This window comes from Ictidomys tridecemlineatus, chromosome 2 (assembly GCF_052094955.1).
Source record: "Ictidomys tridecemlineatus isolate mIctTri1 chromosome 2, mIctTri1.hap1, whole genome shotgun sequence".
In the NCBI taxonomy this organism is placed as follows: Eukaryota; Metazoa; Chordata; class Mammalia; order Rodentia; family Sciuridae; genus Ictidomys; species Ictidomys tridecemlineatus.
Window position 1 is genome coordinate 23,743,961 of NC_135478.1, and position 16,394 is coordinate 23,760,354.

Consider the following 16,394-nt stretch of genomic DNA (forward strand, 5'->3'; position numbering starts at 1 on the left):
GCCATTCTCGGCAAGTATGTGTGGAATCTCTGGGGACTTCATTTCCTCATCACCACCTGTTGATTTGGGATCTGTCACCTTGAAAAGAAAAGTATTCTATGAAATCATCCGTAGGAACTTGTACACAGATGCTGAGTAAATGTTCCCCTCAACCATTTAGTTAATCCCATGAGCCCAAGTTGAGGTGTTCATGAGCATGTTCTCCTTGAGTAAGACAGGAAGTGGCCTGATGTGTGCAAGGGCTACAGTTCTTCATGGGATTTCAGGCACTGAGGCCCCAGAGTGAGGAAGGTCCCTGGTTCTCATGTCAGCACTTGGCATCTTGTGGATGACTTGCCAGACTTCCCTCAACCCCATCCTCCTGTCCCCGGTGTGGTCAGTCTAGAAGTGCCTGTTTTCCCAGCGTGTCCCATCAACCTGAGCAGAGGACAAACTCTATGCTCACATGTGGCATGTGACCAGGGTGTACCCAGGGAACCACCGGTGCCCTGGCCTCCAGCTTGGGTGGTTCGGTACCTGCTTCGGAGGGCACTCAACCCTCTCCCTGAACCTCTTCTTTGGGAGCAGAGGAAGGCAGAAGAGAAGGGCCCCAGAATGAGGCAGAAGTGGTCCTGAGGCAGATGAGATTGTGGGCCTGGGGTGGTAGGTGCCCCAGTCCAAGGTCACCAGACTGCCAGGCAGGAGAGAGGAGCCCAGAGTAGAGGAAGCCAGCAGAGATTTCCTAGGAAGCCTGGGAGCCACTTCCACAGCGCTTTGCATAAATTTACATGGCAAAGAATATTCTTTGCATGCTGGGTTCCAGAGACTCTGATTCCAAGGCGACCAAAATGCCAGACATGACTCAGGACGCTGGTGTGTGCGCCTGTCTTGGGGATCTGGGTCTGAAGTGGGCAGGGAGGGGCTGCAAGGAGCTAGAAGACCAGAGCTTGTTCCCAACCATCTTGGTTTGTCCAGAACTGAGAGTTATCCTGGGATGCAGGTATTTTAAGTACTAAAACTGGCAAAGTCCCAGGCAAATCTGGACAAGTTAATCATCCAGCATCAGTCCCCCAACCCAGGCAGTGCCCATGGCTGCACTCCAGGCTGCCAGGCTGGTGTGTTCCATGTCACAGCCCTGTAAGCACCATCCGTGGGTCACTAGCTGCATGCCCACCTCAGCAAGGCTGATGGAGAAGACACTTCAGGAGGCCAGTTCCTGCTGTAAACCGCGTTCTCCCCCCACCCCCTGCCTCACACACCCCCAACAGCCATTTCTGTCTTGGTGGGAATCTTCATGATGCAATCCAAAGGTTAGAGGAGTTCCCCTCCCTGCCCTAAGACGAGGTGAGGTGACGACTAGACAGTGAAGACCAGAGTCATCTCCAGGGACTGTCAGGAAGGGCCAAAGCCTGGGTGTGGAGGTGTGGAGGAGGCAGGACGACATGAGTGAGTGGACAGTCAGAGGTGTCTTGGAGGAAGTCCGGTAACAAAGAGAGTGGGAGGTAACTCTGCGACCACACAAGGCACAGAGAGTGGGAATGTTGAAGTCACAAAGTGAGGTAGAAGGAAAAAGAAAGGTCGGGGTTAGCAGGGGCATGGTTGTGGTCCAGGCAGGGGTGAGAAGGCCTGGCCCAGGGATGGAAGTGGCTTTGGGGATGGAAGTGATAATAAGAGGTGGGACTGGAGGGCTTGGGGTCAGAGACAGAAGACAGGGTGTCAAGAGGAACCAGTTTGAAAAGGAGGATTCACTAACTTTCCAGAACCAGTGGGACCTAGAGAAAGATGTGCCCAGTAACCAGAGGTAAATGAACATGGGGGTAGTGAGGCTGAAAGGGCTGGGGAAACTTGCCTAAGCAGAGTGGTCAGATGGAAGCGCTGTCCCATCCTAGAGAGCAACTGTGGAGCTGGTGCAGAGGGAGAAGCTAGCGTGGGCCAGGGGAGCAGCAGGCCATGCTGGCGTCTTGGGGGAGGGTGGCTGTGGTCTTGGATTCCAATGACCACTGCAGCCTCCCCGTTGTGGACCCTTCCTAATCAGCAGGTCGGACCTCCCAGGCCTCAGGGGTGTGGCTGAGCATCCTCTGGCCGCCTGGGCCCTTCTCACCTGGTCACTGGTAACCCTGCAGCAGCGGGGGCTCAGCCAGGCGTGGCCAAAGCAGGGCGTGGGCCCCCGGGGCTGCTGAAGGAAGAACAGGGCCCGAGCCAGGTGCAGGGAACAGGAGAACAAGGCGGAAATGGATCCTGCCACCCACCAGGAGCAGCCAGGGACAAAGAAGGCTCTTGGCAGGTTTACTTTGGAACCTGAAGCTGCCTGGCTGCTGGGGAGCTGGGAACTTCATCTGGAATCTGGTTTCAGCTGCTTTCCCATGAGGCCCACACCCCTCCCAGGCCAGGGCCCTGAGAGTGTGGATGTTGTGCTGGAGGCCAGCTGAGACAGACCCTTCTTAGGACCCAGGACCTCATCATCAGGGCTTGCAGTGAAGGGGAACTAAAGAGGGTGAGGTAGTGCTTGGGCATGTGAACCTACGCCCCTCCACATAACCTCTGCGCATCCTCCAAGGCCTGGGGCCTGCCTCTACCTCCCCCCACTGGGGTAATGCAAGCCTCAGAATGGAATTTGTCAGACCCAAGGGGGCGCGGGCTGGGGCCCTCAGGCTAGACTTTCTCCTGGGAGAGCCTTCAGTGCTTTCTCCAGGGTGGCCAAAAGAAAGGTAGAAGGGGGTGGGGGTGGGGGAGATGGTGACAACATCAGAGAATCCCAGGAATGACTGGAGGGTCTCCTCATTCACCTTCCTCAATACTCAGACAAGGAAAGTGTGGTGTAGAGGAGGGGACCCAAGGGTCAGCAATTCAGCAGGGACTACTGCAGGTGGGTGAAGCTCAGCTCAGAATCACATTTTTCAAGTCAATAAAATACACAGCATAAAATACACAGGAAACCAATTGTATTGAATGCAACCATCAGAACGCTTGAAAACCAATCTTTGTTCATGTGTGTGCTGCTTTATTAATGTCTTAAATAAGATCGAGTTGCTAGTGTAAGTACTATGATTTTAAAGTAGCGGTGAATGACCTTTGATATACGAGCAGCCACTGTGATGGCTCAGAGGAAGCTGCAGTTTCTTTTGGTCACAGCTACTGCTAACCCTCTGTTCTGTCACCTATGTTCATAAATGAAAGAAATTTGAGTTGAAGGTGAATGAGACGGGGATGTGATTTCTCTCCAGAATCCTTTCCCCATCCCTCCAAGGAATCCGTTACCGACCCCTGAACTATGGAGTCGGGCAAAATTCATCCATACCCTTAGCAGTCAGGAGAGTGGTTGGTTACCCTTGTTGAAGGAGGGTAGTTAGTAACTGGAAGGGGACCCAGGAGGGAGGGAGTGGGAACCATCTCTTTCTTTGTCAGGGTTCTGGTTATCAGGTGTGTTCAGTTTGTGGAAATTCATCCACCTGTACACTTAATGGGCACCTATCTCCATGGATCGTTTATTTCAATACAAATTACAAACACATCTTTGCTAGAACAGACGTATATGCAGGTGCAAGCTCCCTTCCCCTCTCCCCCTCTCTCTCTCTCTACACACACACACACACACACACACACACACACACACACACAACTTTTGCCAGTGTGTACCAGTGAGCCTGTGCACATCCACAGGTGTGTGTGTGTGTGTGTGTGTGTGTCTCCAGAACCCTTGCAGGCATATGTACACAGATGGATACAGTCAGACAGACAGCACTATTTTTTAACAAATAATTCCAAGCTTAAGGGGTGGCTTCCCAATTTACAGAACTAGTGATTGCTCACAGGGGAGAGGGTTGCCCTACAATGGGGCTGCTGTCATCCAGCTTGTTTTTTGTTTTTTAAATAAAAAAAGCAATGACCCTTCTTGTTTTTGCAAGCTCATCATTAACAAAAACAAGCAATGAAGAAAAGTTCAAAGAAAGTTTAAAATTACCCAAACTTCTTGGCAGCTGAGGAGAAAAAAAGAGCCATATTTCCCATTTGGTGACAAGTGTTATAGAAGTCTCTGTATTCACTCAGAGAAGGAAAGTAGAAATGCTTTTATGAAGTGGAAACCCACTCCCTCACCTGCTATTTTTAATGGAGATGCTCCTTTAACTTCATGTGAATGAAACACAAAAAAGATGCAGAGGATGGGATGGTCCATGACTTCCGCCCTCCAACACATTCCAGGCTGCACTTCCCTGGGGACAGAGGCACCCTTCTGAGGCCAGGCTGTCTGGTGTTTGCTCCCTGTTTACCTGCCACTTGGCCAAGTGCCTGCAACCCATAGTGCTCAGGGCAGCCCCAGGTCCGGGCCTTTTTTCCGCTCTGTGCGGGTTGGATGCCCCAGCAGCTCATGGGGTCATTGGTGACATGCTTTGCAGGAGTAAGATCAGGGCAAAGCCTTTGGTTGACAGGAAGGGATTCTGTCCTGGCAGAGATCTCCAACAGGTGTCCATCCTGCCCTCTCGAGCTGGTGCCCAGCGTTCCCGGTCTGATGTGGTAATTAGCAGCACAGCCTCCTGGCTTGGTGTCACGGTCAGGAGCCCTCCTGACCACATCCTGTTTTGGTGGGGCAGTAGGGAATGCATTCTTCTGCCTTGCTGTCATTGGCAGAGTGCGTTCACACCAGGTTCTGGATCGTTTGAGGCCACCAGGGGCCACATTCTCCCGGTTTGACGTCACACGCGTGTGCTGGCTGGATGTCCTCGTGGATAGTGGTCACCGTTTTCTGGTTCTGCCGTCCCTTGGGATTGGCATTTATTCGTCTGCTTGGGAGGAGGGGAGTAAGAAGCAGCCTGAGGAGCCCTCAGCATTTCCCATGTTTGGCAGCAGGTTCGTTTGGGAGGATGTAGCACCTTGGGGATTCCTTTGAGAGCTTCAGCAGGAGCTCTATCGCAGCTGTGTGCACCAGGCTGCCAACATCTGGATGAGAGCTCCCAGCTGTTTCTAAAAACTTACAGGATATTCCTGGGTTTCCTATGGCAAATGCAAAAGTCCCCTCAGTTGATGCCCCAGGTGAGATCTTCCCACAGTGCCCCACAGAGATATGTGATGCTGTGGGGGACCAGACACCATAGCCCTGGAGAGGAGAAGCAGGACTTGGTACCTTCTAATGCCTTAAGTGTGTTCTTTGAGTCATTCCCCCATTTGTTCCGGGCCTGCTCTGCCAAGGATCTGGAGTAGAAAAATGACAGACCCCATCCCTGACTCACGGAGTAACCTTCCTAAGCCCAGGGGTGTAGGCACCAGTGGAGGGAATGTCTCCAATGCAGACAGCTAAGGGACCAAAGGGTGCGAGCCTTTCCTTCTGGGTTGCATGGGGCAGGATGACAGTGCTACGATGCTCACTTGCACCTAAGCTTGTTAGGGTGGGATAGGGAAACTGATCTCCCTGCCAGTACCCCACAGGCTCTGGATTTTCCCAGGCCAGGTGTGCGGTGTGCTGTATTGGTAGCCTGGGGTCTCCAGCCTCGTTGCAAGTCAGGTCCTTTGCTCCACCTGCACAGCCACCCCTCGCAGGTCTGGCCCTGGCATCCCGTCAGGCCCATTATCTGTGTCTTTCAGCTTCCCCCAGGCAGCCTGAGGACAGCCTGTGCCCCAGAAGCAGGATGAGAAGATGGCAAACTTCCTGTTACCTCGGGGCACCAGCAGCTTCCGCAGGTTCACACGGGAGTCCCTGGCGGCCATCGAGAAACGCATGGCGGAGAAGCAAGCCCGCAGCTCGGCCACCTCGCAGGAGAGCCGGGAGGGGCTGCCCGAAGAAGAGGCTCCACGGCCCCAGCTGGACCTGCAGGCCTCCAAAAAGTTGCCAGATCTCTATGGCAACCCACCCCGAGAGCTCATTGGGGAGCCCCTGGAGGACCTGGACCCCTTCTATAGCACCCAAAAGGTGACTCCCACCTTCCCCACCCCCTTCCCTTCCAGGCACTTCCCTGCAGTGCAGCAGAAGAGAGAGGGCCTTCCCTCCATAAGGACTGTGGTAGTGGGGGGGCAAGCTCCCCTGGGCTTTGCGGTAATGACTCACTGTCAATCTATATTCCAATCACCTCAGTTTTGGAGTTCTAAAATAAAAGACAGGAATTATGCAGTCCAAGCTGCTGGTCTGGTGCTATGAAGCAAAGATAGAGCAGCTTCTGTTGACATCTTGCCTTCTGGTGGAAGCTTCCTTTGAGAATGACCTGTGGCTGGGTGGTCACCTCCCTCCTTGGGACTCCGTGGAGTCCTCCCCGTCAGGAGGTGTGCACGTGAATTGGAACCAAGCCCTGAGTCCTGCCCTGGATCCAGTGTGGCCACCTCTCCTAACTAGGGACAGTGCACAGCCCCCACGCCCCACCCCTCTGGCAGCACGAACTCACCAGGCATGGGAGAGTCCCACAGGCAGGGCCGTAGCAGCAGCCTCTGAGCCTTGTGGACCTGCAGAGGGGCCATGAAGACCACTGGAAAATCTCGGGGGTGGAGGGAGAAAGGATAGTGATTGCTGGGGGTGTCGTATGGTGGAGTAGTTGTTCTGCCCTTGTCCCTCCTGAGTGTAGGGAGAGGAAGCGGCTTCTGTCCATTAGGGCAGGTGACTCCAACTTCCTCCCAGGAGCTAAGTTCCCCAGTCTGGATCTCCTGCCCTGCGCTGCCCTAGCCTTCTCTGTGAGGACCATGTGCCCCACCTTGCACCCAGCCACAGACCACAGACACACAGGACTCCTTAGAGGCTTAGACGCCCACCTGCTGCCCGCACTGCCAGGCCTTACTGCTGGAGGGAGGTGGGTTTGGACCTGGGGAGGATCTTTCCCCAGAAAGCCAAGTACCAAGGACAATGGTGGGTGCTCACATTTTCTCTAGCCAGCCTCAGGCTAAGGAGGCACTTGAAGGGCAGGAAGGGCAAGTGTGCCCGCATGTGAGCACCAGGCAGGTGTGAGCACACATGCCTGTGTTACCAAGTACTGAGTGTGTGCAGTGGTGGTTTGAGACTGTTTCAAAGCCTGAGGGTGTGTGCGCATGGATGTATAAGTGAGTGGATGCCTGTGTGAAGGGTATCCCCTCTCCGAGTCTATATAAACAGGAGGAAAGGAAACCTTGACCCTCGTCCTGCTCCCAGGCAGGACCAGATAAACTTCCCCTTGGTTCAAGTGACTGAAGTGGGGTGAGGGTTGGGGGATGGGCATAGCTGGGGTCAGGGTTATTAGGCCGGAAGGTGGGTGATCTTATGTTATGGTTGGTGAGAGCTGGAAGTAAGAACTGGGGTTGGGGTTGGGCCACAGTGGGCAATGAGTCAAGGTTACGGTGGGCAGATGGATGGTGATTAGGTTGGAGTTAGCTGGGACAGGCAGGAGTCACTGCAGGTGGAGCTGAATGAGTTTGGGTTAAGGGTGGGCTTTCAGAGACTGGTGTCAGTTAGCCTGGAAGGAGTTGGGAACACCATCTTTTCTGTCCCTATATCTGAGAATGCTTGAATAGTGGCTCCAGCTGTGGTCCCGGCCTTGAACTTCCTGTCTCCCCTCGCGGATCCCCTGGCCACGCTGCCTGTAGCCCCGTGGGCTGATGGAGGCACTGCTGCAGGACTTTTAGTTCTAATCTATCTGGTCAACTTGTCTCCCCTGCCCAGATAAGCTAGAACCTTATGTCACCAGCTTAGCCCTTGGACAAATGAGATCCCCAGACCTGTGTCCATGACACATCTGGGCAGTTGGGAAGACCTCTGTCCTTCTGTGCTCACAGCTCCACTTCCAGCCCTCATTGCTCCCACACTGCTGGCTGTGCTACTCTGTAGGCAGACATCTTCTGGAAACCAAGCAATGTGATTCCCTTGAGCGGCTCATGATTCCTCCAGAGGGAGATGGGAGCCTGTCATTTGCCCTTGACTCCTAGAGACAGGGTCTCAGGGAAAGCTGTCCCAGGATGGTTCAGTCTTTTCCCCTTTCCTCCTCCTGAGCCATATGTCCTCCCAGCTTACCCATCCCCCCAGCCTTGCAGGTCCAGGAGGGTCAGTGGAGGAAGAAGAGGAAGGAGGAGCCATCCCAGGTCTGGACCTCTGCTGTGACAACAGTTGGGCAAGGACCATGGAAAACCCCTTCTTCTTGGGGCTATAATTTTTAAACTAAGCCTCAACCAACTTGACCTTAGCCTTAACTAGGCTGCTCCCCACCTCACCCATGAGTGAGACAATGGGGACAGCCAGCCCACTGGGTATGCTGGCTGTCCTTTCCCTCTCCTCTTTCCCCAGCTAGCCATAGTCCTTGGGCTCTGACAGCTTCCCCTCAAAGCCCCTGTCCTCAGGGCCTAAGGGTTGCTGCTCCTGACCTCTCATGGCTCTCTGTCCACAGACCTTCATCGTGCTGAATAAGGGCAAGACCATCTTCCGGTTCAGTGCCACCAACGCCTTGTATGTCCTCAGCCCCTTCCACCCTGTCCGCAGAGCAGCAGTGAAGATTCTGGTTCATTCATATCCTTTGCAGTTAATCCCTGCTGTGTGCACCCAGGGGGACTTCACTGGGGCTGTGCATAGGGTGCTTCCCCCACCCATCCCGTCCTAGTTTAGAGCAAGAGGTGGTGCCAGCTCCCTACTGCTCCTCAGACAGACAGCACAGCCACCAAGGAATGGCTGGTTGGAAATGTAGAAACTGGACCCTACCCTAGACCTGCCGGAGCCAGCATCTGACAAGATCCCCGGGGCATTTCCTGGGCATATGAAAGTTTGAGAAACCCTTCTGATTTCTTCAGGAGAAGAGTATCCCAGAAGTCAAGCTCCTGAGGACCCCAGAATAAATGAGACCCTTTTGCATTTCCTGGCTCCGCACATTCCCACCCACCATGACCCCTGGGCCCTCTACCATCCCACCCACATGCAGGGAGGGACCTTCAAGCAGGTTCCCCAGGCTCAGACCAGGAAAAGCCATTTCCCAGTAAAGAGGCCTCCAGTTTATCTCACGTGGGCATCTTTCGAGGGAGGCAACACTTGCTTTTGGACGAGGTGTTGACAAAATGTTTGCAGTTTCAGAGCATCTGAAAGAACTCTGGTTAACGTTAAATTACATAAACCACAGCCTAAAAAAGCTCCAGCCTGCAAAGAGTAGCGGAGTGGTGCCATGGAATAAGGGCCCCGCACTGGCTTTGGGCCTGAGAGGGTCCTCATCCAGGCAGCACGGAGGATGGGGTGCCAGGCTCTATTCGTGCCTGTTCTCTGAACTTCAGAGAAGGGGCCTCACACACAGGCAGAGCTTCACAGAGAGGGAGAGGCATGGACCAGGGCGAGTGCATGCAGCTTGACTCAGCGGGGGTGCCTGCTGGTGGGTCTGGTGGGCTGGCCCTACAGAGCTCCTCCAGGTCCCCCTTGGCTCTCCTCTTTGAATGGGCATTCCCCTGGGGAATTTTACAGTCCCTTAAGAGTGATAGGGCAGCTACACAAATAGCTGTCATTCCTGCCAGACGGTGGTCACAGCGGGGTAAAAAATCAAGCAGCCAGAAAGGCCAGCTACTTTTGTGCTCTGAGCCTGTCTCCGGCCTCACTGCAGGGGCGTGGCCTCCCTGAAAGCATCCGCGTCTCTCACCTGGGGCTTCTCCTCCAGGTATCTAACCAACCCAGCACTGTTTGGCAGCCACAGAACCCCCCAGGGATGCAGCGGCAATCCCAGAGCCCCTGCCAGGAGCTGGGCTGGGCCACAGGGCCAATGAAAGGTCAGGGAGACCGATGGGCAGGCAAGGGAGGCAGGGGGCATGGTGGAGTCCCCAGCCTGGCCAGAGGGTCCACTGAGCAGTGACTTTGAGGCTGTGAGGTGCTGATGGCATCTGGTAGGACCCATCCTGAGGGCTCTGAGCCAGCCTCTCTCCCCCAGGGCAGCTGCCCCTGGGAAGTGATCAGCATCCTGGAGGCCCGGTACGGGGCTCCCAGTGGCTGCCTTGGCCCTCCACTGCCTAGGGATAACACGTTGTTGGTCCTCGCCAGCGCCACCTAGTGGGATTTGTGGGCATTGGGGAAAGAAGGGGCCCAAATTTGTGGGGTTTGCCCCTCTGAGGCCTTGAGCCCTGGCATCTTGAGCCACACACCTTGAGTGTATGGTGCTGTCCTAATCAGTAGCATCAGCATCACTAGGATTTGATAGGAACTGCCGAATCTTGGGCCCACCCCAAAACCTGTTTTAGCGAGATCCTCACTGTGGTTGCTTCCAAATGCCTGCCTGTGAGGGCCACCTCAGTATCACCCAGGAGGTTTGTTTAAAAGACAGATTCTTACGCCTTTCCAGACCAGAACCACCAGGGCTAGGCGTAGGAATCTAGGAGTTCTTCCCACATTTCCTTTTTTTTTTTTAACAATTGAGGTATACTTCCTATATCATACAATGTATCTAAAAGCACACAATTTAGTGGTTTTTAATATATTCAGAAGTTTATGCAGCCATCATTTCTACCTATCATCACCCCCAAAACAACCCCTGTGCCCACTGGCAGCCCCCGGCGCATTTCTAATGAACAGTCAGATTTGATGTTTTGAATTGTGGAATTTCACTCTGCTTAAATTTTTATATTCATCCAAACATCTATTGAGTCCCCTGCATGTGCTAAATTCCGTGCCAGGCTCTTTGGCAAGGGCAGGCAGGGCAAAGGCACATTTAGAAGAGGGCAGGAACACAGCCTGGTGAGGAAACCTGCTCCCCTAGAACAACCTCTCCTAGAGGCCCCCCCGAGTGGCACGCTAGCGCTGCACCGTTGTTCCGTTTCACTTTGCTCTTTGCTCTGTGCTTGCAACGCATCCCTGGGAAGTTGCTGAAAAAGTAAATAAGGCACGTAGAATTATTTTTTTTTCCTTACATATTTTTGTAATAATCCTGCCGAATGTATTCCTGCCGGGATTAAATAAAGGAGACCCACTGGTCTCCAGATTCCACGGCAGTCACATTCAGAGAGGCCTTGTGCTCACAATGAGAAGCATTTTTGCTTTCCTGGGTGCCCAGGATCTGCTCACAAAACCCTCCCACGTTTCTCTACCAGATTCAAATGGGCAATCAAACTGTGTGTGTGTGTGTGTGTGTGTGTGTACATGTTTGTTCAGTAGCACACCCTCATGAAAATACCCCCGTGGTTAATTCCCTTCTCTTTAGAAGTCTTTAGACTCCCTGGGATTTGAAGACTTAAGCAGCCCAAGTTTCAGGCATTCCCCACAACCAGCGCTGGCAGTCCTTGCTGGTATTTTAATCATGAGGATGGGAGTGGGTGTTTGGGACAATGACACGACAGGATTGAAGATGTTCAGCTGAGCTCAGGCCTGGAGAGCTGGCCTTTGCCTCTGCCCACACAAAGGACCAGCTTGATCATCGGCCTGAAATTAGCAGGCAGTGCAAACAGGTATGCTTTGGCTGGGCATTCAATTGACTCATCTGTCTGGTATTGGCCGCATGCTGGGCTCCATGGGGGACCTGGGATGCTTTGGGCAGACTCACATGGACTAGGGGCTCAGTCTAGGTAGGAAGAGACCTTGCTCACACCCGCATATGCACACACACACACACACACACACACACACACACAGAGGAATGATTGAAAATAGTGTACGTGCTTTCCTCAAGATAGGGAAGCCAGGCAAGATTCTGAGCTGTCAAGTGGCAGAGGGACGAGAAGCTACCTCACTCACTCCAAAGCCATGGGTGGGTTTAGAAAAGACAAAACCCAGGTACTAGGATTTTGGTACTAGGAGGCATGTGGTCTGGGGTTCAATCCCAGCACTGTATACACAAAAACCCAGATAGACATCTCCTGTGGTTGCCATCATGGAACCAGCCCACAAGCCCAGCTCTCCCCTTAGCCTCCATGTTAGAGTTCTCCCTCCCCTCTGTGTGTCCAGCCAAGTCCTCTGGTCCTGTCCACCCTTCTCTTTGCAGAAGAGCCTTTACTCCTTGCTAAGGAGAGCTGTGAGCAGTCACCTAGAGCTGGGAGGAGCTGGCTGCCCAGGGAAGGTCTGGTTGTCCTCAGTCCCCACTGCTTCCCCAGGGCCAGCTGGGTGACTGATTGATGGAGGAACTGTGGCCAGTCTTGGGGCCTAACCAAGCTTCCTCCAGAAGAGTTGTGTCTGGTTTCTCATAATATCCCATTTGGGGGCTTTTCAGGAGAATGGCTCTGCAGTCTCCCACACAGGGCCAGGCCCTCATGCTCAGGTGAGGTTGGCTCTTAAAAATGGCACTCCATTTCACCCGCTTCTGGCTGTCAGTATCCTCATTCTTCATGGAGCCCTTTACCTCATTTGGTGTTTGTATTTCCTGTGGGTAACATAAACCAGATGAGGAATAGCATACCTGCTTGGCAGGTAAGGGTCTGAAGCCATGTGATTCATGCAGGCCTATCCTTCTGGAGGCAGAGAGTGGACCAGGCCCTTGGTGTCCTTGTGCAGAGAGGGAGCCTCAGAGGTGAGGCCTGAATGGGAGGAGGGATGAGGCTAAGGACTGGCCCTGCCCCCTGTCGGCTTTGTACTGTATACAGTAGTCTCCTGTTGCTGCTGGAACATATAGTCACAAACCCAGTCACTTAAAACAGCACACAGTCTGTAGGTTCTCACTGAGCTAAAATCAAAGATCGGTAGAGCTGAGTTCCTTTTTGGTGGCTCTAGGAGAGAACCTGTTTTCTAGGCTTCTCCCCCTCTCTAGAGGCTGTTCACATTCTGTGGATCAGGACTCTTCAAGCCCGCAGTGATTAGCTGTGTCTTTCACAAGACTCTGACCCCTGCTCGCCTCTTTTATAAGTATTCTTGTCATCGCATTAGACCCACCTGGAGCATCTAGGATACTCTCTCCACCCCCAAGATACTTAATTTAATCATATTTGCAAAATTGCTTTTGTGATACAAATATGTATTCACAGTTTCCAGGAATTCAGAAGTGGCCAGCTTTGGGCAGACTATTGTTCTGCCTAGGACAGTACACTGGAACTTCACCTCTTCACTCAGTTTTCTCATCTCTTCAAAGGGAGACAGAGTCCCCACTTCATCGGGTTGTTGAGAGAATCAGATTAGTTAACGGGCTCAGAGAGCAGAGCCTGGCTCCCGGGAAGGGCTCAAGAAGGGCTCTGCTCTTGGCACCATGACCTACCTGTTTCAGGAATCATCTGGGATCCTCAGTGGGCAGTTTGGCAGTGGATCTGTGGGGATGAATAAAGCTGGTTAAGGAGTTTGTTAACCATCTTTCCAGGGAGGAGAGTTCTGGAATGAGACCTGGGTGTAGGAACATGTGTAAGGGAGCAGGGTCTCAAGATGAGTACCTGATCCACCTCTGAGATATGGAAAAGGAGCTAGACGTGGCCATGGAGATCCTTGCAGGTAGAGGGCTGGGAAGATGCCCATGGAGAGAGGAACCCCAGTGCCTGGAGAAGTGCCCTTCGGCCAGGGTGAAACCAAGGGCTTCCTTGAGGGCACTAGAGCTGAGCATTCCTGTGGGCCATCCCCGATTGGCTGAGAGAGGTTCTCAAAGCCAGGTCACCCCCTCAGCTCCCATGAGAAGTAGGAGAATTCGTTATCAACTGGAGGCTGGGTCTCGGAGGCTGACTTCCTGATTGCCTGGACTCCCATCTGCCTGGTTAGATTCCATGAGGGGCCACCCTCCTCTCTCCAGCCAGGGCAATCAGCAACGGCTGCAGGGGCCTCCCCTCCAGATGAGTGGCACTGTGCAAGGGAGGAAAGAGCAGCCCCTGGAGCTCAATTACCGCAGCTCCTGGGCTGCCTGTGGGAATCGCCTTTGGCAGTTGTGTGCTCAGGGCTGAGGCCGGGGCATGGCGGAAAGCACAGCCTCTCCTCTTGAGCTGGGGAGGAGATTTGTGAAGGCAGCACCATACCCCTGCCCCAGACCCCCTGGAAGTTCCCTAGCCCCATGAGGCCCAGGCTCTGCACCTTGCTTCTCTGCAGGTCTTACCAAAAAATGAGGAAGGGGTGGAGGAGGTGATGGAGAGTCCTGTCCAGCCTGAAACAGCAGCCGGAGTCAGGGGTCCACCAGGCCTGGGGCCTTCACTGGAAGGCCAAGAGCCCACAGGGATGTCCAGGACACAGTCCTGGTGTTTGAGGAATTCCCCTTGTGGTGGAGAAACAGGGCTTTGACGTTCCTTGAGCAGCCACACCTAAAAGAGGAGATGGCTAAACGGGAGGTGACTGATGTTCTGGGGGTGCTGAAGCCCCAAAGTCAGGGCAGGGTGCTGGGGGCGGGGGGTGTTTCCTGCTGAGAAGGACTTTTCTAGACAGAGCAGAGGACAAGAGTGAAGAGTGGGTACAGCAGCAGGAAGCAGCCAGAGAAGCAGCCCCCTGCTCCCCAGGATTGGTGGGTCCCCCTGAGGTGAGTTATTTGGCAGCAGAGCATTCCTAAGCAAAAGTCCACCTGGCCTGCTCCCCTAGAAGTGAGGGAGAGAACTTAGGGCCCTGCATACCTGGGCTTTTCCAACCCAAAGAGCGGTTTGCAAATGCCCATCTCCTGCTCACACAACCAGCTAAAAACCTCTGAGGTCTGAGATCTGCCCCTTCTCCTCCCCTTCTTCTATGCTGAACCCTACAGAGTAGTGTCAAATGTCTGGAGCCTGCTAGGGGCTGTGGAGCAGGATGGGGGTCCAACAGCAAGTGCCAGGGAGAGGTCAGAGAGCGACCTCGATAGAGAGGCATTGGCATGGACCCGTCACAGAGTCTCTCTTACCCATCTGGCAGCCCTGTGCTGGCAGTGACAGCCCCAGGGGCACAAACCTCGGTGGTGGTGGTGGTGGCGCGGCTGACCCTCTGTCCACAGATTTCCTTGACCCCTGCGCCACGCTCTTCAGCATGCTCATCATGTGCACCATCCTGACCAACTGCGTGTTCATGGCCCAGCACGACCCTCCGCCTTGGACCAAGTATGTCGAGTGAGTATCTTCCGCACCTGTCCTCCATTTGGCTGCATCCCTTCCTTTTCCACTGCATGCCATGGTCCCTAAAGTCACTCCAGAAGAGGACTGTGTCCAGAGCCAGAGATCACCCCCAACTGCAGGCTTGGATCACCTTCCATCCTCTTTTGCCTTCGCCACTCCTGCCAAGCACTGGCTGTAAGTCGTGCCCTCAGGGGAAGAAGTTCCCCTGACTGGCAAAGTGGGGAGTTTCTCTTGTCAACCTCTAAAGAGAATTGAGGACATTGGAGAAGCCTCTGAAATCATAAGAGTAATTCATTGAGTACTTAGCGCAGGCCGGACACTGTGAAAAGAACAACAAACATCATCTCCTTCAACCCTCTGGCAATCCAACAGTGTAAGTGCAGCCTCTGTCCCCGTTTGACAGATGAGCAGACTGAGCGTTGGAGCAGTAACTGGCCTGACATCATGCGGTGAGGCAGCGTGGCAGCAGGAAAAGGCCAGGGCTGTCCCCACTTTGGTACCATATTCTGCTGCCTTTTTCAGGTTTTTTTTTTTTCTTCTAGAACCATTTGAACAATTTGAGAAAAGTGCTTCTGGCCTTTCTTTCCCAAGTGAGAGGGGGAAAATGTTTCTAAGAAGGTTCTAAGCATCTGACTAAGCACTTTGAGAATTATTGTACCTGGCTCCTGTTTATCGGAGACTGACAGAACGTCCAATGCCCTTCATTTCTTGTGACTTGCCAGGTTTCTCTCCATGTTTACAAAGGACCACGTCATGCTAGAGGTGCTGGGCCTGTGTCCAGCTGCTCTGAGACCTGGGATGTGGTCTTCTCCCATTCTAGCCTTGTGAGACAGTACCAGCATCCAGACATTGTAGATTCTGCAGGCTTCCCCAAGCAGATTGAGTAGCCCCCACTCAGCCTCATGTACTGAAACATCAACACTCTTCAAGTCCAGGGTGGACAGCTGGACCCACCTACTTTATAGGCAATTGAGGATGGACCAGGTTCCCTTTGCTAGTTACTGAAGATCCATATACCTGGGTGAGAGGCAATGACTCTGACTGTCCATGGTGTCCCATGGTGCAGACTTGGGACCTAGGCACGTGGACCCCCAGGGTTAGGGTGAGGAGATAGGTAGGGATCATCTGACACCAAGACAACCAAGAGAGAAAAAGAAGAGTTCATTGGACACAGAGAAGGCACTCAATAAAATAAATGGAAAGATGGGTTAATTAGCCAGATATTTGGAACAGAACTGCAATCCCCAACTGCAGATCTGCCACGGGATATTATAGAGAGCCTGATATGCTAGCTCCTGGCGTGCAGCGTTGATGCAGTTTGTACCACGTGGGAAACCTGGTGGGACTGGTCTGTGGGCTTCAGCCTCCCTGAGAACCCCGATGGACCTCTCCTTCCCAGGTACACCTTTACTGCCATCTACACCTTTGAGTCTCTGGTCAAGATTCTGGCTCGAGGCTTCTGTCTGCACGCGTTCACCTTCCTTCGGGACCCATGGAACTGGCTGGACTTCAGTGTGATTGTCATGGCGTAAGTATCCTGCTTGCTGCGC

At 53.4% G+C, this 16,394-nt stretch overlaps 1 protein-coding gene across 7 annotated transcripts in view; it reads left to right on the plus strand.

Annotated features, from left to right (window-relative positions):
* Window positions 1–16,394, plus strand: part of Scn5a (sodium voltage-gated channel alpha subunit 5) — a 97,259-nt gene that overhangs the window by 11,457 nt on the left and 69,408 nt on the right. For 6 of the 7 annotated variants that reach the window (XM_078038118.1, XM_078038120.1, XM_078038123.1 and 3 more), the window contains exons 1-2: window positions 14,731–14,838; window positions 16,244–16,372. In XM_078038118.1, coding sequence (XP_077894244.1) covers window positions 14,759–14,838; window positions 16,244–16,372 — 209 coding nt within the window. In that variant the 5' untranslated portion in view covers window positions 14,731–14,758. Of the gene's footprint in view, window positions 1–5,556; window positions 5,882–8,306; window positions 8,426–14,730; window positions 14,839–16,243; window positions 16,373–16,394 lie in introns of those variants that run through there. The other variant, XM_078038124.1, reaches the window with a different exon arrangement.